Source organism: Cervus canadensis, chromosome 11 (assembly GCF_019320065.1).
Source record: "Cervus canadensis isolate Bull #8, Minnesota chromosome 11, ASM1932006v1, whole genome shotgun sequence".
NCBI classification, from domain to species: domain Eukaryota; kingdom Metazoa; phylum Chordata; class Mammalia; order Artiodactyla; family Cervidae; genus Cervus; species Cervus canadensis.
The window spans coordinates 41,780,386-41,804,867 of NC_057396.1; the positions used below are offsets into that span (position 1 = coordinate 41,780,386).

The 24,482-nt window shown below is 42.2% G+C and overlaps 1 protein-coding gene across 2 annotated transcripts in view; it reads right to left on the reverse strand.

The window, feature by feature from the left end:
- SYT9 (synaptotagmin 9) overlaps positions 1-15,007 on the reverse strand; it is a 205,817-nt gene extending 190,810 nt beyond the window's left edge. Inside the window, exon 1 of one of the 2 annotated variants that reach the window (XR_006272093.1) lies at positions 14,629-15,007. Coding sequence is in view for 1 of the 2 variants with exons in the window: in XM_043482537.1 (XP_043338472.1) it covers positions 14,629-14,773 (145 nt within the window). In the remaining variant the exon portion in view is untranslated. The remainder of the gene's footprint in view (positions 1-14,628) is intronic. The other variant, XM_043482537.1, reaches the window with a different exon arrangement.
- Positions 15,008-24,482: the final 9,475 nt, after the last annotated feature.

A 24,482-nucleotide genomic window follows, 5' to 3' on the forward strand; every position in this document is an offset into this window, starting at 1 on the left:
TTTCCCTTCAAACTTATTTCTCTACCTTCCAGCTACCTAGAATCTGACCACTTCTTACCATCCCCAATGCTAACACTCTGGGCCAAGCTACCATCGTCTCTCACACCATCCATATCACTGCTCTCCCTGATTCCACCCTTCTAACAGCCTGTTTTCTATACGCTGGTGAGAGTGACCCTTTCCATTCCTAACTTAGTTATTATTACCCCTCTGCTTCAAACTTTTTCTGATGGCTTCCCATCTTTCTCTGAGTAAAAATGGCAGTGGCTTCTAGGGCCTCAATCAGCATGACATCACTTCTCTGATCTCAACTACTATTAGGCTGATGCAAAAGTAACTGAAGTTTTTGCACGGTTGAAATTTGCCATTTGATATTGAAATGCATTCTTAAATAAATGTGGTTATGTTACACATTTTTAAATGTGCATTTCTCACTTTACTTATTTTTTTTCACTAATAATTTATTACTTTCTGTGTATTTTATATTTATTTTAGACTAGGGAAATGAAGGGAGACAAGAAGCAAATCTGTTTAATTTTCTTGAGTTCAAAATGGGTCATAAAGCAGCAGAGACAACTTGCAACATCAACAACACATTTGGCCTAGGAACTACTAATGAACATACAATGCAGTAGTGGTTCAAGAAGTTTTGCAAAGGAGATGAGACCCTTGAAGATGAGGAACACTGGCTGGCCATCAGAAGTTGACAATGACCAACTGAGAGGACCATCAAAGTTGCTTCTCTTACAACTACATGAGAAGTTGCTCAAGAACTCAACGTCAACCATTCTATGGTCATTCAGCATTTGAAGCAAATTGGAAAGTTGAAAAAGCTTGATAAGTGGATGCCTCATGAACTGTACAAAGATTAAAAAAACCATCCTTTTTGAGTATCGTCTTCTCTTATTCTACACAACAACAAACCATTTCTCGATCAGACTGTGATGTGCAATGAAAAGTGGATTTTATATGACAACTGGTACTGACCAGCTCAGTGGCTGGACCGAAATGCTCCAAAGCACTTTCCAAAGCCAAACTTGCACCAAAAAAGGTCATGGTCACTGTTTGGTGGCCTGTTGCCCATCTGATCCACTTTTTTGCTTTCTGAATCACAGCAAAATCATTATATCTGAGATGTATACTCAGCAAATCAATGAGATGCACCAACAACTGCAATGTCTGAAGCCAGCTCTGGTCAACAGAAAGGGCCCAATTCTTCCCCATGACAACGCCCAACTGCATGTCACACAACTAATGCTTCAAGTGTTGAATGAATTAGTCTACGAAGTTTTGCCTCATCCGCTATGTTCACCTGACCTCTTGCCAACCGACTACCACTTCTTTAAGCAACTCAACAACTTTTTGCATGAAAACACTTCCACAACCAGCAGGAGGCAGAAAATACTTTCCAAGAGTTTGTTGAATCTCAAAGCACGGATTTTTACTCTACAGGAATAGTCAAACTTACATCTTGTTGGCAAAAATGTGCTGACGGTAATAGTTCCTACTTTAATTAATAAAGATGTGTTTGAGCCTAGTTAAAATGATTTAAAATTCATGGTCCAAAACTGCAATTACATTTGCACATAATACTTTCCTAACACTTTCCTCTTCCTTGCCAACTCTACCACAGTCCCACTGCCCCTGGCTAATACCTAAACATACCAAGCATGCACCTGTCTCAGGATCCTTCCACCTGCTAGTCTGCTGCCTAGAATGCTCTTCCTCCTGATATGTGCACATCTTGCTCCCACATCTCTGGATTTTACTCATACATCAGTTTCTCAGTGATACCTCTTTAGTTCCCACACCTATTCTCTTTCCACGCTTTATTTTTCTCCTTAGCACTATCAGTAGCTAACATACTCTGGAATTAGCTTATTTACATAGTATTTCCCTCTAGTCAACCTGTAAATTTCATAAGGCAAGCTTTTTATATTCTGTTCGGTTCCCTAGTGTATGTACAATACTGTATTAAGGTACCTAGGTGTGTACAATACCTAGAAGAGAGCTTTGTACTTGGGAGAGGTTCCATAAACATTTGATGAGTAAGTCAATGGCATTTCTAATCATAATCTCTGCAGTCAACCTTCATCCTGCCTCCAGAGTTATCTAATCAGGAGACAAATCTGCTCACCTCAGTTTTCAGCTTAAAACTCGTCAGTTGGTCTGCAGTGCTACAGCTAAGGCAAACTGAAATGTCTTCAGTAGCCAGGCATATCCCCTAATGTGATAAGTAAAGTTTGCGTGTGTGGCACAGGGGAGGTGGGGTGGATATGAAAAGTGGAAAAGTGTAGGACCTGCCTAAGGGCATTCATTTCATTTAAAGAACTGTATTGGCCTCTTGGGAGCCCCTGTGTCTAGAATAAACCACCACCTCCATAGTGGCTTGGTAGGCACTAGACCTGCCAGGCCTGCTCCCTTCACGGCCCTATAATATCGGAGAGAACAGACTGTGCATATCCTCAAACTGAATGACTGCAATGCAACTGAACACACTGCTTTTTCATTATTAAGTAAACAGGCAAGGAAGCAAGATGTTACTGTTGGCACAGTCTGAAATTTTATCTGAAATCCAGATGTTTGAACCAGATGACTACACTTGCTAAAGGCAGTTTTTACAACTAGATGAGGTAATTACACTTGAGTTTCAGGGTGACACACTTGGGGATCTGAATGGGTAATCACCCATGCAGTGATTCTAATCTGTTAGGACCTTAACTCAGTAAGGAAGAACATCACCACCAACGTCAGCTTTTTTTCCCATGAGAACCAGCAAGGCTTGAGAAGTGCACCCACAGAACTTGCCCCATCCTCAAATCTCCAAACTACTTTGCTAAGAATGGATCCTTTGGGCTCATCACTCTAAACCGTACTTCCTTCAAGATACCTGCGTCAGAGTACTCCAGCCCAAGTCCTCTGTGGGACTTTGACGATGGCAAACAAGGACTTCCGTGATCTGACAACCAGTGTTTACCAGAGCAGACTCAACTCTCAACACTCCCAACACATGCTTCACTTACTATTACCAAAGACCCGTTCTCATCCTATAATGTTTGTAAACTTCTAAAATGTCTTTCTCCCCTACCCATTCCAGGCAAAGTGCTCCACCCAAGAATCAACTTCTCCAGGAGCTCTCTATAGATCCACTGAATAATTACTTCCCTCCTTTCCTGCACTGTATCCTGTACATGTCTCCCTTCTGATCTTTATTAATCATAATTATTGCTTTATTTCAGTTCCATGGGGGCAGTAATCATGTCTAATGTATTTTCGAATCAGTGATGCCCAACCTAGTACCTGGCACTTAGTGTTAACTGCTCAGTCGTGTCCGACAATTTGCAACCCTATGGACTGTAGCCCACCAGGCTCCTCTGTCCATGGGATTCTCCAAGCAAGAATACTGGAGGTGTTGCCATTTCCTTCTCCAGGGGATCTTACAGACCTAGGGACAGAACCCAGCTCTTTTGCATTGCAGGCAGATTCCTTGCCATCTGAGCCACCTGGAAAGTCCACCTGGCACTTAAGAGGCACTCAATGTATGTTTTTTTTAATTTAATGTAATTATAATTTAGAAGAATGATCAGATCATGTGGCTACAGTCCTAGAGAGAGATTGAATGAGGGGGGGAGAAAAAGAGATTCAAGTTACATAACAATTTTTTTCATACCTCACATAAAGGCACTTTGCATGGAAAGAATGTTACAAAAAATTTCTATTTTTTTAAAATTTCTATTTCTTGATGGACTCCTAACATTTTAAAAGGCAGTCTAGTGGAATGGATTGAGCATGGACAGACAACCTGAGTACACTGACTATACACTGCTCCTTCTATAAGCTAACTTGACAGAATATTTATTGTCCAACTAATGCAAATTGGTAAGAAATACATTAAGAGTCTCAAAATATATATTTACACATGGTAGAGAATAAGCGCACAAAATTCACATAACAGAAAACATAAACTGGTTTAAAATATTAAAAACATTCAATACTACCAACAAAAAAATTCAAGTTAAAACAACAACCAGGTAGGCACTCAAAACGTGTTGAATTAGCCACCTTTTGCCACATTACACCTCCTAACGGTAGTATACTGACTGTCAACATATAGCAGTGCTAACTGGCCTAGATATGCTGGAAAGCAACTGGAATCCATTGGTGATGATTAATTATTAAGAAATGTTCTTAAAAGAGAGCAGGATACTATAGATATAAAATATTATTTATAGAAAGGAAAAATCAGATGCTAGAAATAACCCCAAAGAAAGGTTAAGAAAAAAAGACTTATCTACCTTTCAGAATATATGTATATATTCATCACAATAATTACATGATAATGATTGTTCATCATTGAAAAATTATAAAAATAGTAGTAACAATGGCTAATATTTACTGAGCACTTACTATGTGCCTGGTACTATGATAAGTATTTCACATGTGTTATGAGATAGATACTAACGTAGGGTTGCTATATTTAGCGAATAAAAATGTAAGATGCCCAATTTGATTTGAATCTCAGATAAACAATGGATACTTGCTATTTATATGAAATTCAAATTCGAATTTGAATAATTTTGAATAATTTGAATACCTTGGCATCCTGTATTTTGTTTAGGTAATAGCACTCCACTTTATTCATGAGAAGACTAAGACACAGGGACTGAGTAACTTTACAGGGTCATAGAGCTAATAAGTAGTGATAAAATGCTCAGTTTACAAAAAAAGTAAAATAGTAAATTTTGTCTATAATGATATAGGCTTACCTCATTTTGTTGTGCTTCTCTTTATTGCACTTCACAGATACTGCATTTTTTAAAAAATAAATTGAAGGACTGTCAACCTCACATCGAGCAAGCCTATCAGGCCATTTTTCCAACAACATTTGCTCACTTCATGTCTCTCTGTCATATATTGATAATTCTCCCAATATTTCCTACTTTTTCATTATTATTATATTTGTTTTGGTGATCTTTGAGGTCACTACTGCAAAAAATATGACTCACTGGAGGCTCAGAAGATGATTAGCATCTTTTAGCAAAAAAGTATTTTTAAATTATGTACTTTTTAAAGACATAGTGCTATTGTATACTGAAGAAATCACAGAATGGTATAAACATAACTTTTATAGGTACTGAGAAAGCAAAAAATTCATGTGACTCATTTTACTGTACTGATCTGGAATCAAACCCACAACATCGCTCAGTTAAGTAGCTCAGTCGTGCCCGACTCTTTGTGAAACCATGGACTGCAGCACACCAGGCTTCTCTGTCCATCACCAACTCCCGGAGCCTACTCAAACTCATGCCCATCGAGTCGATGATGCCATCCAACCATCTCATTCTCTGTCGTTCCCTTTTCCTCCCACCTTCAATCTTTCCCAGCATCAGGGTCCTTTCCAATGAGTCAGTTCTTCCCATCAGGTGGCCAAAGTTTTTGGAGCTTCAGCTTCAGCATCAGTCCTTCCAATGAATACTCAGGACTCATTTCCTTTAGGATGGACTGGTTGGATCTCCTTGCAGTCCAAGGGACTCTCAAGAGTCTTCTCCAACACCACAGTCCAAAAGCATCAATTCTTCAGCACTCAGCTTTCTTTAGAGTCCAACTCTCACATCCATACATGACTACTGGAAAAACCATAGCTTTGACTAGAGGAACCTTTGTTGGTAAAGTAATGTCTCTGCTTTTTCACATGCTGTCTAGGTTGTCAGAGCTTTTCTTCCAAGGAGCAAGTGTCTTTTAATTTCATGGCTGCAGTCACCATCTGCAGTGATTTTGAGCCCCCAAAAATAAAGTCTCTTCCTGTTTGCATTGTTTCCCCATCTATTTGCCATGAAGCGATGGGACCAGATGCCATGATCTTAGTTTTCTGAATGTTGAGCTTTAAGCCAACTTTTTCACTATCCTCTTTCACTTTCATCAAGAGGCTCTTTAGTTCTACTTTGCTTTCTGCCATAAGAGTGGTGTTATCTGCATATCTGAGGTTATTGATATTTCTCCCAGCAATCTTGATTCCAGCTTGTGCTTCATCCATCCTGGCTTTTCACATGATGTACTCTGTATAGAAGGTAAATAAGCAGGATGACAATATACAGCCTTGAGTTACTGCTTTCCTGATTTGGAACCAGTCTGTTGTTCCATATCCAGTTTTAGCTGTTGCTTCTTGACTTGCATACAGGAGGTATGGTCAGTTGTCGGTGTCAGGAGGCAGGTCAGGTGGTCTGGTATTCCCATCTCTTTAAGAATTTCCCCCAGTTTGTTGTGACACACACAGTCAAAGGCTTTGGCGTAGTCAATAAAGCAAAAGTAGGCGTTTTTCTGGAACTCTCTTGCTTTTTCGATGATCCAGCAGCTGAGGGGAATCATGGACAGGTGATACTACCACCACCAAATCCATTTACTGAGCATTCACTTGCGCACTTACTCTGGGTGCTGTGCTGTAACAGCCCTCCACTCCCATTTTATACATGGATCTAATCCAGGTCTCCTGCATTGCGGGCAGATTCCTTACCAACTGAGCCACCAGGAAAGCCCTGAACAATGTGAAGAATTAAATATTTTGCTCAAGGTCATAAAACTAGTAAGGGCAGGACCAGATTCTAACTCCAAAGTTCTTGCTTATTCCACTCTGTCATCTTGATTTCCTGGGTGAGATTTTTTTTCTTTCGAATGCAGTTCTATCAGTGTTGGTATAAAAGTTGTTGTGTGATAAAATACATGTACGAGGAATATTTCAAGACCTGCAGAACCTAGTTGTTGGAGTTTGCCTTGGTTTAAAGCCATGCTTTGAGCCAGCCCAATGAAATACCTGAAGTGGTAAACATTTATGGCTCAAATGTGATTTCATTTAGAAAGCAGAAATACAGACCCCAGAGTTGTCTTTTGGAAAGTGAGACTGCTCCCCCACTGGTGCCTCTCATTAAGCTCCTCCCTTTCCCTGGAACTTGGTAGTTTCCTCAAGTAAGTCACTTAGGGAGGGATTCTGATATATACATATATTTTAAGCCAACCGCATGAGAAAGTCCACATGCATACACAAACACGAAAGTGCCAGTGTGCTTTTACAATGAAAGCAATGCCCATGTTCTATACGTAACAGGGAATGTTAGGGTGATTTCCCTTAGATGGCAGCTTAAGTTGTCCTTGAAAGCTTAGCCTACATAAAAAGTTTGTGCTTTTGACTGTTTATTCTGAAAGAGATGGCTGGCCACAAGGCTGCCTATGATGCTTTTACCAGAATTTGCTTTTGTTTTTCCCTCTTGAAAATTACCTCATGACTAAAGCACTCACTGATCCATGTAGAGGAATCCCATGGAGATGAAAACACACTTGTTTAAATAAAATATTTATGAAGAGGCCCTAAAATGTCACTGAAGTAAATGCAAATTAAATCTTCGCAGATTGTGCATCCAACATGCCACTCATTCCTTATAAGACTCTCCAGTTCCTGATTGCAATTAACATTAATTTTTAAAAATTAATCCCATTGTGCATAATCACACCAATGTCTATTCATAAAAATTCAGTGTTTTAAGGCTGATTTTTCTCTTGATTTTCTTTGAAAATCATCTGAATTAAGGCTAATGTTTAATCTCAGTGATCATTTTGGAAATTTTTCCTTACAAACTATATTTAATTATTATTTTACATGTACATCTTTTAATAAGTTACTTCACTCTAAATAAATATAAGGTGACATTAACGACAGTTCCACTTCCTGGCCTTTTAATAATTTGGACATGATTTTCTCAATTTGTTCTTTTTTCCCCTATACTGAGTGAATTTAATGGATTCTCATGATATTTTTAAAGAGTCCTCAAAATAAAAATTGGGGGTAATATTGTCAAAAGAAATTTAAGAATCAGTTAGTTGATTTGGGTGGTAACTGTACAAGGTAAAAGTCAAAGCCCCTGCCTTGACACCATCTTTCCTAATTTTGCAAAAAAGAAATATGAGTTGAGTTGAGAAGGGTTAGGTGGGTTCACTCTTATTGTGAGTGAGACCAATAAGTCTTCTACAGTTATCTTCTACCTGGTACACATTAGAACCAACTGAAGAACATATATAAAGATATACCAATACTAGGTCCCACCACCAGAGATTCCAATTTAATTGGTCAGGGTAGAGCTCAGTTATTGACAGTTTCTTTATTGTTGTTTTTTTGTTAGAGCTCCCTAAGTGTTTCTAACATGCAACTAAGGTTGAAAATAAATCTAGAAAACCAGTCTAGAAAAAAGCATCTCCTAACTAGGGTTAACGTCCACCTAGAAAGAGGGATCATCAGTGATGTGCCATAAAAGTCTACTTCACACCCTGAGGAGGTGAACATTCTCTGGTGTTAGTCACTCAGTTGTGTCCAACTCTGTGACCCCATGGACTGTAGCCCACCAGGCTCCTCTGTTTATGGAATTCTCCAGCCAACAGTACTAGAGTGGGTAGTCATTCCCTTCTCCAGGGGATCTTCCCAACCTAGGGACTGAACCTGGGTCTCAATGTAGGCAGATTCTTAACCCTCTGAGCCAACAAGGAAGCCCCCGAACACTCTTGAGTTCACCCGAAAAATGAAAAAAAATCCCTAGAAATACAAAGCTGGAATATCAATGGAAAACTAGTATCATGAATAAAAGAATTCATGACCAAGATACTGAATGATATCCATCAACAGACGAATGGATAAAGATGTGGTGTGTACACACACACACACACACACACACACACACACACACACACACACACACACACACACACACACACACACAGTGTGAAATACTACTCAGCCAGGAAAAAGAATGAAATAATGCCATTTGCAGCAACATGGATGGACCTAGAGAATATTACACTAAGTAAAGTAAGTAAAAAAGAGAGAGAGAAATATATAATAAGATATGATATCACATGTAAGACAAATATCACTTACATGTGGAATTTTTTAGAAGTTCGAAAAAGATACAAATGAACTTATTTACAAAACAGAAACTGACTCACAGACTCACACAGAAAATGAACTTATGGTAACTAAAGAGGGCGAAATAAATTAGGAGTTTGGAATTAACAGATACACACTATTATAGTAAAAATAAATAAACACAAGGACCTACTATATAGCCCAAGGAACGATAATCAATATCTTATAATAACTAAAATAGAAAAAAATTGGAAAAGAAGATATGTGTGTGTGTATAAAACTGAATCACTTTGCTACACACCTAAAACTAACTTAACATTGTAAATCAACTACACTTTAAATTTAAAAAGCAAAAGTAAAAACACAGAGGAAAATCTTTATAACTGCATAGAATTTAACCTACAATTAGAGATTAAATCCATTATAGAAAAACAGAATAGAGATAGGACATTTATTTTTTTTTATTTTTATTTTTTTTATTAGTTGTAGGCTAATTACTTTACAATATTGTAGTGGGTTTTGTCATACATTGACATGAATCAGCCATGGAGTTACATGTATTCCCCATCCCGATCCCCCCTCCCACCTCCCTCTCTACCCAATCCCTCTGGGTCTTCCCAGTGCACCAGGCCTGAGCACTTGTCTCATGCATCCAACCTGGGCTGGTGATCTGTTTCACTATAGATAATATACATGTTTCAATGCCATTCTCTCGAAACATCCCACCCTCGCTTTTTCCCACAGAGTCCAAAAGTCTGTTCTATACATCTGTGTCGAGATAGGACATTTAAATGAAAAAAATAACCTAGGAAATTTTCATTGACAATAACTCCTAGATACTTAGAATATGTGATGTGTTTACCTAGAAGCTACTCTGACTTAGACTCGACTCTCTTTTTCTTACAAAGGAACCCATGGCCCTGGGCTAGTTCAGCTCTTTGCACTTCAATTTATTCATATATACAATCTCTTTTAGCAATGATTCTCAAACTTTAATGTGCCTATGAATTACCTGAGGATCCTGTTAAGACACAGATTCACATCAGAAGGTCTGGAGGGCGCCTGAGAGTCTGCATTTCTAACAAGTGCCCAGATGCTGCTGATGCTGCTGCTGCGCAGCTGAACACTTGGAGCAGCAAGGTCTTAGAAGACGTTATGAGGATTAAATGAAATGACCTACATAATGTGCTTGGCACAGATGTGGTTGGCACCCTTCAGAAGAACAGACTTACAAAGAAAATTATAAAACATGGTTAAAACCTAGAAATGACTTGATTCAATCCTCTTTTCTTTTTCAGATGTGGAAACAACAGGATGAGAAAAGTTACAATCACTACCCACTAACAGCCAAATGGAGAAGAGATGGAATTCTTTTTTGACTGGCAAATAGATGGGGAAACAGTGGCTGACATTATTTTTCTGGGCTCCAAAATCACTGCAGATGGTGATTGCAGCCATGAAATTAAAAGATGCTTACTCCTTGAAAGGAAAGTTATGACCAACCTAGACAGCATATTAAAAAGAAGAAACATTACTTTACCAACAAAGTTCCGTCTAGTCAAGACTATGGTTTTTCCAGTGGTCATGTATGGATGTGAGAGTTGGACTATAAAGAAAGCTGAGTGCCAAAGAATTGATGCTTTTGAACTGTGGTGTTGGAGAAGACTCTTGAGAGTACTTTGGACTGCAAGGAGATCCAACCAGTCCATCCTAAAGGTGATCAGTCCTGGGTGTTCACTGGAAGGACTGATGTTGAAGCTGAAACTCCAATACTTTGGCCACCTGATGAGAAGAGCTGACTCATTGGAAAAGACCCTGATGCTGGGAAAGATTGAGGGCAGGAGGAGAAGGGGACGACAGAGAATGAGATGGTTGGATGGCATCACCGACTCGATGGACATGGGTTTGGGTGAACTCCGGGAGTTCGTGATGGACAGGGAGGCCTGGTGTGCTGTGGTTCATGGGGTCGCAAAGAGTTGGACACGACTGAGCGACTGAACTGAACTGAAGTATAATTAAGAACAATGAGTGGAAGTTAAACAGAGCTTTTCATTCCATGCAAGAAAAGACCTTTTAGTAGTAACTGCTCTCCTACAATCAACTGGCCCTCTTGAGGAAATAGAGCAAAATCCCTGGTTACAAAGTATGAGCATTGACCAGCTGATAACATCAAAGAAGACTTTCATGCCTCAGGTCACTGTGGAACTAACTAAAAGACATTGCATATATAATAGGTACAAAAAATCTTTAGTAAACAAAAAATTTTAATAAAATAAAAATTTCCTTACTTTCCTTCCAACTCTGCTCCTCCTAAAGTCTTGCAAGTAAATGGAGCTGCTTAGGTCAAAAGCCTTGGTGTCATCCTTAACTCCTCTTCTTTCACTTCTCACATCCATTCCATCAACAAATCCGAGCACTGTATCTTCAAACTGTGCCCACTAGCCCCTTTGTCTGTCTGGATTACTAGAATAGCCTGCTAGCAAGTTTCCCTATCTTTTTCCCTTGATCTTCAACAGTATTTTCTCAACACAGCAGCCAAAGGGTTGCCACTTCTCTGTTCAATCCCTTCTCATTCAGAGTAAAAACCAAAGCCGTTATAATGGTTTATAAGATCCTACATGATCTTCCCTCTCCATTAACCATTAACCATATTTCTTGTCATTCTCTATCTTATTCGCTCTGTGCCAGCCACCCATGAACTCAACTATTCCTTTAATAACATCAAGGACACTTGTATCTCAGGACCTTTGCACTTCCTCTTCTCTCTGCTGTGAAGGCTATTCGCTGAAATTCACAAGTTAATGGCTGTCATTGCCAATATGTGAAAACGACATAATGACACCTAACAGGATTCTAATTGCTATCTATGGAAAAATGCCCATCCTCAGCTTAAAAATCCACACTTTACTTTCCATAGTTGGTACAGATGAAGGACTGGATGAGGCACTCAAGTTTCAATTTATGACTTAGCCTCATTTTTTTTTTTTAAACCACATTTTCACTAAGTTCTCTCTTAATACCAAGTTAGGGAAGACTAGGGTTGTACTTCCACATCAGAGCACTGCAGCCACCTGGGCAAAGAATAACCTTTCTGATGGCCCACTGGTCTGTGACCCAGGCTTATCCCACCTCTGGAAAAATGAACAAACATACTACATGCAGTGTCATTCTGCTATCCACAGGAAATTATCTCTTTTCTCCTTTCAAAGCCAAAGTTCCTCAGTTGAGCTTGAGAAAACCTAATTACCACTGGGTAGCCAGGGACAGACAATGGGCAGAAAAAGCTGAAACATGGCATTCAAGCGGGCTCCTTTACAGAAAAGGAAGTCACCCACTCATAGAGATGACCTGCTCTAGGGACCCACGTACCAGCACTGCTGCTGTACGCAGTTGCTCTGGTTCCCACTACCCAGCAGCAGAGGTACCATTCACAGCTTTGGGCAGGGCAGCTACTCCAACCACTCAGCGTTTAAGGCTCAGAAATTAAAGGCACTCTTGACTTGGACAACCAAACAGCTTTAAAGGGATGGAGATACATTCATTTGATGTAAGAATTAATGTGGGTAAAGAGAGAAAGGTGGGGAGTGAAGAGGGATTCTGGCCTGAGCTGAAGGGCGCTGGAAGACATGGTGTACCTTGGATAGGGGCTTCAGTCTCAGTTCCTCTGGTCTTGCACTCACAGTCCCCCTCCCCAGCCTACCTCAATAACAGGCTACTTCCTGACCATAAACCAAAGATCCAGAGGGTCACTGGGCTACCTCAAAACTCCTGTACCCTAGTTTAAGATAACAGGACAGTGCTTTTAGGAGCTCAAAGAATAGTATGGCATACTCTATATCAGTGGCTATTTCTCAGCCAAGGAATCAGACGTGACTTTTTTAAGGACTTCTGAGTGCAGCGGCTGAGGAAAAAACCTAAGAACATGAGATCTAGCTTATAGATTAAAAGGAGCAGAGGCACAAAAATCAGACAAAAAGATGTGGCATGTTTAACATTCAACTCAGCGAGAGGCCTCATCCATCTTCTCTGGTAAACCCACAGAGGACTGCTTATGCGTGCTAACGATGGGGACTCCTGGCACAGGCAAAGAAGTGACACGTTTCAACACTAACACTAGCTTTGGATGAAGCAAGCTAGATAATTTCCTTGTTCCTCCTGCTGAGGACAGAAGCTTTCCCCCAATGAGGACATCATCCCAGGCCCCTGGTTCATGAATGAAGTGCTGTCATTTCCTGTCTGCACTCTGGGTAGCACATCAGTTCAGCAAGGAGCCACACAAAAGCTGGGCATTAAACCCCCGGGGAAATGATGTGAAATCAACAGCATTTCTTGACTTAATTCTCCACTTTGAAGTAACACATTAGTGACCATCCCATACACTTAATTAATATAACCACAGGCGAAGGGAAACAATAATCTATTTTTTTGTTTATTTGTTTTTTAAAAAAGACTTCGAATAGAAAATATCTGATATAAACTTTTAATAGATAACTTCTCTTCACCCCACAGACCTATCTTGGATATATTAACAAGGAAATGTTATTTAAGTCAGGCTCAAAGTAGACCTCTTTATGAATCAAATAATTCTCTAACTTACCCTTGGGTAAATGGATTTTTATGTAATGGATTGGCTTAAAATGAGGAAAATTCATACTAGATAATTTGCACACCAATAGCTCATTTCAAGTTATTTATACACAGGAATATTAGGAGAAGGACCGTTTTCTTACCCCATCTTTAACAACCCAACTACATTACCCTTTTTTTCTTTTTCTTTTTTTTTAGTACTGAGGTCAAGAGACTATTTGAGAAAACGATTCTCAAGGTGAGAAGAATCTCAAGTAAACATTTGGAAGGAATGTGTTTTTCAATAACCGGCAGTGGCTGAGAAGATGCGAGAGACCCAGGACCCTTGGGGAAAAGCAAACGGCTTCACTAAAACTTCCTCTTCCAACCTTAATTGGTCAAAGGCCAAAATAAATGAACTTTCCAAAGTTAGGAGCTTCGAAACTTTCATTAAGAATAACTGCAGGTGCACAAGGCATGACCCGTGAGCCCCGCGACCTCCGTGTGCCCGGCAGCGGGAGCTGGGAGAGCCGGGCGCTCAGGCCCAGGCCGCCTCCACGCGGAGAGACCCAGAGGGAGCGGGTTCAGGCCCGGCTGCCCGGGACCTGGAGCTCCCAGCCCCCGGCCCAGCGCCGGCTCCCGCCCCGCCCTTCTTACCCCAGACTGAGGAAAGGAAATAGACGCTCCGGGGGGAGGGTGAGAGGCGCCCGGTGGGATTCAGCCACAGCCCGGGGCCGTCCCCAACTCCCAACTTCCCAGAGTTTCCTCTGGCCTCGTCCCCCTTCCCTAGACTCGCGAGGCCGCCGCGGCCTCTCCTCGCCCGGAGCGCAGAGCCGGGGAAGTGGTGCGCGGGGTTCCGAGCTCGGGAGCCGCCCCCCAGGAGCCCCGGTGACCGGAGCTCAGGTGACGGGCGTGGTCCCTCCAACCCCGCAACAACCCACCCGGACTCGGCCTCCACGCAGCAGCCTCCGCCGGGGTTCCCGCCCGGGTCCAGCATCAGGCCACGGTGCGCTGGTTCCTGGCCCCCTCCCCTAGCTGGGTGGTCACCCGCCCTCCTCCCTCCAGTCCGCCTCGCTCCCCTGCTTCAGGCCCTGGCGCGGCCCCAACTCCCAGCCCAGGGCCCTGGGGTCGCGCCGGGCAGCGGCGGCGGCACTCACCTGGGTCGCGGAGCCGGGGTCTGGTGCGGTCCCGCAGGTGGTAGATGAAATCCTGGCAGCTGTCGTGCTCCAGGGCCCCGCGGGCACAGAGCTCGGCCAGCAGCTGCAGCGCCTGGTGACAGAGCGCGTCCCTGGCCCCGGGCATCGCCCCCCCGCATCCTCGGACCGAGCAGGGCAGGCGGGCGCGGGAGACAACCCTCCGCCTGCCAGCTCAGAGCCGCCGCCTCCGGGCCGTCCGCGCTCGCCGCCAGGGATCCGCGGAGAAACCGCCCGAGCCCCAGCCCCAGCCGGCCCGGCCTCCCACCGGTTGCATGCAGCTCTCGGCCAGCCGGTCGGTCGGGCTTTCTCTCTCTCCCGCCTGGCCCCTCCGTCCCTCCCCCGGCACGGAGGAGAGGCGGCGCCGCACAGCCCAGCGCGCCTCTCTCCAGCGCTCCGCCCGCCACTCGCGGCCGCCGGGGGGCGGGGCGGGTCAGGGGTGCGTGCCGCCGGGTAGGATGCGGGCGGCCCGGGCCTGGGCGCCGGCGAGGGGCGGGGGCGCTCGCGGGCTCTTAGAGGAGCGCGGGACTCGGTTCGGGACCTCGCGCTCAAAGCGACCGCGCCCAGGTTTGGAGCTTGTAAGCGAGTGCGCGCTCCGTCCCGAGGCAAACCCACAGCCTCTCCCATCGCCCCGCTCCGCGGGAGTCCAAAGCACGTTCCTGGATGCTTTGCGCGAAAAGGTGAAGTGTGAACCACACCTGCCCGATCTGGAGAATGGAGTCCCGGCTTTGAACTTGAAAGGTGCCGTCTGGGCATAAACCATGGGCCTAAGGATGCTAGATGCCCAAATGCGGGGTTTGGGGCCGAGATTCACCAACAAAAGAGAGATTTCTTAAGCGCAGGACCTTTTCGGACCACCTTGGCGATTCGAAAAAGGTGAAGGCTCTCAAATTAGAAATAAGGAAAAATAAATGGCTCCTGAGAAAGACGCTGTGACTTAGCTGCAGCTTCGAAGATCCTGGTCGGTTTTCTAAGCAACTGAATGGAAATCTGAGGATTGCCAATGATTCTCCAGCACCCGCCGAGGAAGAGTATCAGAGAATCTGGGATGTTTGGAAGGGAACACAGGGCACCTCTCATACGCCAACCTCTTCAACCTTTCAGGCAATAAACCTAGAAATAACCAGGGGATACTGAGCTCCCTCTCTCTCTCTCTCTCTCTCTGTGTGTGTGTGTGTGAGAGAGAGAGAGAGACACACACACAGAGAGAGAGAGGTCTTTTAGCTATATAATCCAACTCCCTTGAATACTGAGCTCCTGTGTGTGTGACAACTCTTTAGTTACATAATCTCATTTAACTCCCTTGATAGCCCAACAAAGTCTGCATAACTATTATGCTTATTTTTACCAATGACAAACCTGAGACTCAGGAAGTTAGCACCTGCCCAAGTTCATACATGGGGAGGCAGGTTAATTTTGACCTTCTTTTTCTTTGCCTTTACTTAACACTAGTGTCCTACTGTAAAGCAGAGTAGAATCTGTACAACTGATACTCTCAGTCATAAGGCTGTGCTGTTGCTAGAGCATCTCATAGCAAATCAAACTGTGCAGAAAGGTAGTTCAGGATGCCATAGAGTGTTCACCCAGTAGACAAGCTTTAGAATACTACTGCACATGGTGCTTGGGGCCTCAAGGACCTTACATTAGAATGGAGAAAATGCAGGGTTGTAAAGGTAAAGCTAACTTCAGAGTTGTGAAAAGGCAAGTAGACTGCCTTAGAAAATTAATAGGGAAAATAAATTCACTGAGTCAGCCCTCAGAGGAGGTAGAGCAGAAACTGGTCTTTAAAAAGAGGGAACTCTTAGAGATGTAGGAGGGAGAGTGTGGATGCTAAAGTTTGTGTAGTAATGGTGAGGAGGAGCATGCATTAAATTAACATGTGGAAATTAGCATGTGGAAAGTTAACACTGATGTGACTATGTCAGAGAGGAACCAAAAGTAGTAAGTTCAGTTAAGAAATTACTTTGATAAGCCATGCAAGATATCCAAGGGCCTAGATCAGGCCAAAGGCATTGGCTAATTGCCAGGAACATCCAAATTAGAAAAATATTTTAGGTATGAATCAACAAGATTGCAACCAGTAGAATGAGAAAGAATGAAAGCCACCGACATTCAAAAAACTGACCTGGGTCACACACTGTGAGCACCTGATGACACTGAGAATTATAAGCCCAGAGTTTTAGGAGAGGGAGACTTCGACCATATAAAAGGATGGCCATCAACCATAAAAAGGTAGAAACTGAATTGCCACATTGAATGGATTCTTCCAGGAAAGAAGAACTGGAAAAATGGGAGAGAGCTTTACCATTCAAAATGTGGCTTGACAAGGATGAGATTGAGAGTAGCAATCAGAGAAGAGGAAAATCCGACAGAGGGGAGTCATGGGCCAAAAGAAAGGGCACGATCAACAGCATCAACTGTCAACAGAATTTGAAGAAAAAAAACTAAGATGTGTCCTTCAGATACAGCAAGCAGTAAGAGAGTCGTGATTTTTTTAATTATTGCAGTATAGTTGCTTTACAATGTTGTGTTATTTTCTATTGTACAGCAAAGTGAATCATTTATAAGTATACATATGTTCCTTCTTTTTTGGATTTTTCTTCCCATTTTGGTCACCACAGAACACTGAGGAGGGTTCCCTGTGCTATACAGTAGGTTCTCATTAGTCATCTGTTCTGTATATAGTAGTGTATATATGTTAATCCCAATCTCGCAATTCATCTCCCCCACCCCCTGCTCCTCCCTTGGTATCCATACATTTGTCCTTTATGTCTGTAAGACAGTCATGATTTAGACAGACTAGTTACTGTGCAACCAACTCAACACAAGTTACTTAACATTTCTGTACCTAGATTTTTCATCAGATAAAATTAATATGTGCATCATTGAGTAATTATAAAGATTACATAAAATGCTTGGAATAGTTGCCAACACATAGTACAGACTCAATTAGTATGTGATTTTGTTGTTGGAAGTGTGCTAAACACACTTCCTGAATTTATTACAACACTGCTAAGTGATGGATGTTTTTATTTCCTATTTTACAGGAAAAGAAAGTAAAATCAACTGGTTGAGTAATCTTCCCAAGGACAAGCTGGCAGACTGTTTCCAGAGGACAGCCACGACCCTCCCTCCCATTCCACACGTCCCCTTGCAATGTGACTTTACCACTTCTTCCACCAAGAAGTGGAGACTGTTTCCCTTCCCCTTGAATCTAGGCTGACCTGTGACTTTTAATCAACAAAATGTGTGGAAGTGACATTCCAGTATCAGAACAGTGGTTGAAATGGATGTGGATAAAAGGAACCCAGGTGCCATGTTGGTGGGAATGTAAACTGATACAGCAACTACGGATATTCCTCAAAAAATTAGAGATAGAACTACCATGTAATCCAGCTATCTCACTTCTGGCTATTTATCTGAAGGAAATGAAATCACTATCGTGAAGAAATATCTGCATTCATATGTCCATAGCAGCATATTCACAATATCCAAGTCAAGGAAACAACCTAGATACCCATGAATGGATAGAGAAAGTGTGACACATACATACACACACATATAATGTGTGTGTGTGTGTGTATATATATACACACACTGATACACAATGGAATATTATTTAACTTTAGAAAGAAGAAAATCCTACCATTTGCAACAACATGGATAAACCTGGAGGACATTATACTTAATGAAATATACAGACAGAGAAGTATACTGGGTAGTGTATATGTGGTACCTAAAAAAATGATCCTCACAGAATCAGAGTACAATGATGGTGGCCAGGGGTTAGGGGAAGGTACAATGGGGAGATGTAGGTCAAAGGGTACAAATTCTCAGTTACAAAGATCCAATGTACATAGGTGACTATACTTAATAATACAGTATTGTATACTTGAAATTTACTGAGAGTAGCTCTTAAACATTCTCAGCATAAAAGTTGAATAAAAAATTACAAGGTGATGGGATGTGTTAATTAACTTCATCTTTATCTTGGTAATCATTTTAAGATGTATATCAAATCATCATGTACACTTTAAATATGTACTTTTTAATTTTTATTCCCCCCAAAAGCTGGAAAAAATAATTTTAAAAAGAAGTCCTATAAGATGTTCGTGCTGCTCTTAGACCATATACTCATTACTACTCCCAAGATCTAGATTCTGTACTTGAGAAGTGGTTTGGGACTCCTAATGGCAGAACTTCCTATTAATTGGCATTCTGTTTGATTCAGCTTCTTGCCTTTAGCAAAAGAATATAAGATTCAGCTGGCATGTTGTTCTTAGTGAGCCCATGTTCTCTCTCCCAGCGATTAGCACTCCCATGAAATACTCACAAACTCCTGCTTAATTATGCCAAACAGGGATTCATCCCCACACCTGCTCCACAGCCTGAAATATAATTCACTTGGACCAAGAGATTCGAACTGGGTTCGTATTCCATAACAACCACTCTCTCATCTTGGGTTTCAATATCTTGTGAGCTGGGTCCTTCCCCATCTGTGGTAAGCTTTTCTTGAGAGATTAAAGCAGATTTGAGTTGGGTAATGCCACCTTGCCCATGTGTCTGCTATCACTGCATTAAGAAGCAGGTTGTTCTTTATCTTGATTCTTCCTTCCTGGGCTGTGTGGGTTCCTTCCCAGTTTTATGGTTGCCAATAACAAAGTTATCATTAAAATTTCTTTGACTTAAAATAAAGTAGAGATTTATTAGATTTACTATTTAAAAAATAGTTTCCCAGCTGACACAGTGGTAAAGAATCTGCCTGCCAATGCAGGAGACCCAGGAGACTCAATCCCTGGGCTGGAAAGATTCCCTGAAGGAGGAAATAGCAACCCACTCCAGTACTCTTGCTTGAAAAATCCCACGGACAAAGGAGCCTGGCAGGCTACAGTCTATGGGGTCACAAAGAGTTGGATATGACTGAGCAACTGAGCATGCATACATGCCAATGCAGTAGACTTGGGTTCAATCCCTGGGTCGGGAAGGTCCCGGGAGAAGAAAATGGCAACCCACTCCAGTATGTTTGCCTGGGAAATCCCATGGACAAACGAGCCTGGCGGGCTATAGTCCGTGTGGTCGAAAAGAGTGAGACACAATTGAGCAACTGAGCACAAGAGCACACGTTTAACAGATACACCGTGAAAGGACAGACTGAAAGGGACAGAAGGGGGTGTTCTGGGTCAGAGGACCTGGCACTCCTCCACCCTTAGCTACTCATGGTTCTCCATTTGTTCATCTTTTCAGAATGAGGTCAGAGACAGCAGAGGTCAGATTGGTGCTGGCTGAGAGAAACCTGGACCTTAGGACCCTCCCTCACCAAATAACTTAAAAAAAAAAAAACATGTTTTGCACCCCTGGAGCTGCCTTTCAAAGTGGCTGATGTTTACCCTGGACAGGTCTAGGAAACTGTTAAGAATGACTCCGGACACAGGAAAAAGAGAAGATGATGGAGTCCAAAACTGGCTAGATTGTGTCACAGTGGTCGTGGAATGTCCAATTAGCTGAAGAAGGGCCAGAAGAAAAGATTCCATATAACCCACACCTTTCATTATCTTCCACAGTAAGCTTCCTTCCCTCCTCAGTGCCGACAATGGATGTAGAGTAGGTTGACCTGCGCTCAGGTGCCTGCTTATTAAGAGGTCACTGTGCATGTTTATACCTTAGCTAAGGTATTAAGCACTTAAAGAAGAGTTTCAACATCCCCTTCATGATCTTTGCTTAGCAACAAATAGTTTTGACAAAAATCTCTGAGTACACACACACACACACACACACACACAGAAGCATCCATTTTACTGCCTCTAGCCTAATTCATGGGTAGAGATTTGTACAAAATGTGGTAAGAGCATCAAGAAGACCACATATTTTTCTCAGCCCTCACTCTGTCCCAGGGGCTTCCCAGGTGGCGCAGTGGTAAAGAATCTGCCTGCCAATGCAGGAGACTCAAGAGACACAGGTTCGATCCTTGGGTTGGAAAGATCCCCTGGAGAAGGAAATGGCAACCTGCTCTAGTATTCTTGCCTGGAAAATTCCATGGACAGAGGAGCCTGGCAGGCCATAGTCCATGGGGTCGAAGAGTTCCATGAACAGAGGAGCCTGGCAGCCACAATCCATGGGGTTGCAGAGTCGGACACGACTGAACACAGAATAACAACAGCCTATCCAAAGAACCAGCTTTCAGGTTATCAGCTAAAGAGATTAGAACTTACTCACATTTAATTAGCCAATCAATTAATCAAATGCCTATTTTTTTTCAAATGTCTATTGGGGATCACTTAATGCAAGAGTTTTTTGATACAACTTCAAGGTTGAATATTATATTTCCATATTAAGCTTTCTTATTCTATCTTACATTCATTATTCAAAACGTCATCCTTTTAGTACTGCTTATACTTTCTTGACTTTTCTTTCCCATCTTGAATCTATCTGCTCCTCATTTTCTTCTCATTTTCTTTCCATAAATCTATTCTGCAAAGCTTTTTTCAGGAAGCAAAGTAGAGTTTGTCATTCTAGGGGTCCATTTGAAAATTATTATTACAATTATCATATTCCTATTATCTTTACTATAGTTTTTTTTAGCTCATGCTATGTGCCAGACACTCTAGAAATACTCTAAATGCTACGTGCTAAGCCATCTCAGTTGTTTTGATTTGCGACTCTAAGGACCATGGCCAGCCAGACTCCTCTGTCCATGGGATTCTCCAGGCAAGAGTACTGGAGTGGGTTGCCATGCCCTCCTCCAGGGGATCTTCCCAACCCAGGGATCGAACCCACATCTCTTACATCTTCTGCACTGGCAAGCAGGCTCTTTTCCACTAGAGCCACCTGGAAAGCCCTGCTTTAAAGAGATTAGCTCATATAATCTACACAACACCCCTATAAGGAGGGCATTGTTATTAACTAACTTTACTTTTCAGCTGAGGTACCGTAAACACCAAAATTAAGTAGCCTTCCTAAGGTCACACAGCTGATCAGTAGCAGTGATGGGCTATGTGACTCCTGAGCCCAGTCCTCCTCTGCAGGTGGGTACAGTGGGTTCAGCTGGGAGCACAGGGTCCACGTGCTAAAGCTGAAGGGCCCAAATGGCCAAAAGAGCAGCGCAGGCACTGTGCTTTCACCAGCTCTGATGGATGCAGTCAGACCTACACCTTGATTTTGTTTCCTGCATATGAGGATGGACAGGGTCTGATCAATCTGCATTACGTCCCATGTGGTCTTTCCAGACTGGCCATTTATAGTCAACACTTATTGAGTAGTTGCTCTGCAGTACATAGTGTCTGCTGTGCTTTATTGTCTAACTGAATTAACCACTTGAAATAGATACTGTTATTATCATTGTGACTTTTAGATGGGAACACAAACTCTGAGGCACAAGTCACCTGCCCAAGGTCACACAGCTAGCAAATAATGGAATTAAGATTCAAATCTGTGTTAGGGAGATTCCAAAGACTGAAATTTAACTATCACACGGTATGTTCCCAATGAATTTCATTTCAGAGTTGCCTGGCAGGATTTTTACATTTTATATACATTCTTATTGGCTTCCCAGGTGGGTCAATGGTAAAGGATCCTCCACCTGCCAATACAGAAGACACGGATTCAATCCCTAGGTCAGGAAGATCTACTGGGGAAGGAAAGGGCAACCCACTCCAGTATTCTTACCTGGAGAATCCCATGGACAGAGGAGCCTAGCAGGTTACAGTCCATGGGGTCGCAAAGAGCCGGACATGACTTAGCGACTATACAAGATACATTCTTAGAGCCTCTTATGATCCCTCTGAGTAACTACAGGAAAACCAAATCCACACTCTAAAATTGTATAAGCTTACTAAAGAACTGATTAAAGCCCAGGTGATTACATGATAAACTACAAGCAAAACACTGTGCTCTTATTATTCTGCTAACCCAGTCCCACTTGAGTAATAAATTGGAGCTCCCACTGTGGTCTGGATCTCTCCACTGATCTCCTGGTCTGCATTCTTTTGCTACTTCTCTTCTGCACTTCGACCTTTTGTGTAGGAATTAGAATTGCCTTCCTCCAATACAGAGACCTCAACTTCTCTATCTGCAACTTGCCAAAGTTGAGATATTGCAGAAAGAGTTTCCTCTAACTGGACATAAGTTTTCCTTCCCTTCAATAACTGCAAAATAATTACTGCTTTAAGGATACTGCCTCAATAAAATAGTAAGAGGTAGTCTTCATTTGTTTAAATTTTAAAATATTTGTAGGTAGTAAAGATATATTCAATGCTTGTTTTGTGGGTTATGAGGAAAATGTTTTGAATATATTATTCAAGAAAGAAAAAGAAGACAAGTTTTCCAAAGTGTTTTTTTTTCTCCTCAATTATGTTCCTATTTTCCTTCAATCTCCAGTGATTTTTTAGGCTCAACTGGGAGTGAAACTTACTTAAATCTATTACATAAAACTTCAAATGCAGATGCATGTTAAAATGCAGAAGATGGTTGTTATCTTCAAACACAGACATCTGCGGATGGAGTGGGGGAAAAGGGAAGAATCAGGACAGGAGAGGCTAGAGGACAATGACTGGAACCATCTCCTGAACTCTGAGGTCTATCTTGGTTTTCTTTCCCCCAGGCTACTCAATTTTACTCTTCTCTACTGACATCTCCTCTTTTACCTGCCCTCCAGCTGTTCTCCCTGGCCTGAGCTCCGTTCATGGACCTCTACTGTCTTGCTATACTTTTCCTCAAGGCATTTCATTTGGTGGTAGGGTTTTAAATTCTGTCTATATACTGCTGACTCTCAAGTTCTGATCTCCATCGATAATTTCCCTTTCATCTCTAAAGTCATACGTGAAACAAACTTGGAAACCATTTAAGGTGTAACTTCATCTTTACCTGCTTCTTCCCAACCTGTCTACTTTAATTAAATTATACATTTAAATGCTCAGGTATACAGTAATGAATGCATCATTCCCTTTATCTCTTCCCCATGCTTCTCTTCCTAATTCAATCCACCAGCAAACTTTATTGCTTTTAAGCATGTAATATACCCCAACCTGTTTTCTTCTCTCTGTTCCTTCCTCCATTACTCTAACATAAACCACTGTCATCTCCTGCCTGGACACTGTAATAACCTCCAATAATAGACTGTCACTTGTTTACTCAGAATCTATGAATCTCGGGGAAAGCTCTAAAGTTTTTCATGTAGCCGCCTTCTTCCTCTTGGCCAGGTGCTTTAAGGGTGTCTGGCTCCATCCCCAGATCCTGGAGGTAGAACCTAATTAAACCAAGGCAACAGTGGTATGCCATTCTCCTAAAGCAGTGACTGCTTTAAGGAGGGAGCACCTGATCAAATTATGGCCAATGAGACATGAAGGAAAGTTTATGGAAGGCTCCTGAGTAAGGTTTTTCACTCTTACAAAAGGGATACAAGGAAAATATAGCCTCCTTCAACCTCTGGACATTGTTGTGTCTAATCTGATGACCAAAAATGCCACAGCCAAACTGTGATCAGCCAGGGAGGATGGAACGCACATTGAGAGAGGGGCACAGCCTCTAAAGTTCTAGTTAAGTGGACCCAGAGTCTTGATGACATACCTCTGCAGCCTTTTTGTGATAGGAGGCAATTCATTTCCATATTATCTAAGCCACTCTGAGGCAGTATCTTTTTGATTTCAAAGACTTCTGTGTCAGTCTGAGTTCCTAGTTGCCAACAATAGAGTCCACTAAATAGTTTAAACAAAAAGTGTGAAAGAATGTCCTAGAGTTGGAGTGCGTCAGATTTGGAATCCAGGAACACTATCCATGAGACATCAGCAGACAGCTTCAGTGGACACCTTACCACTTCTGCCACC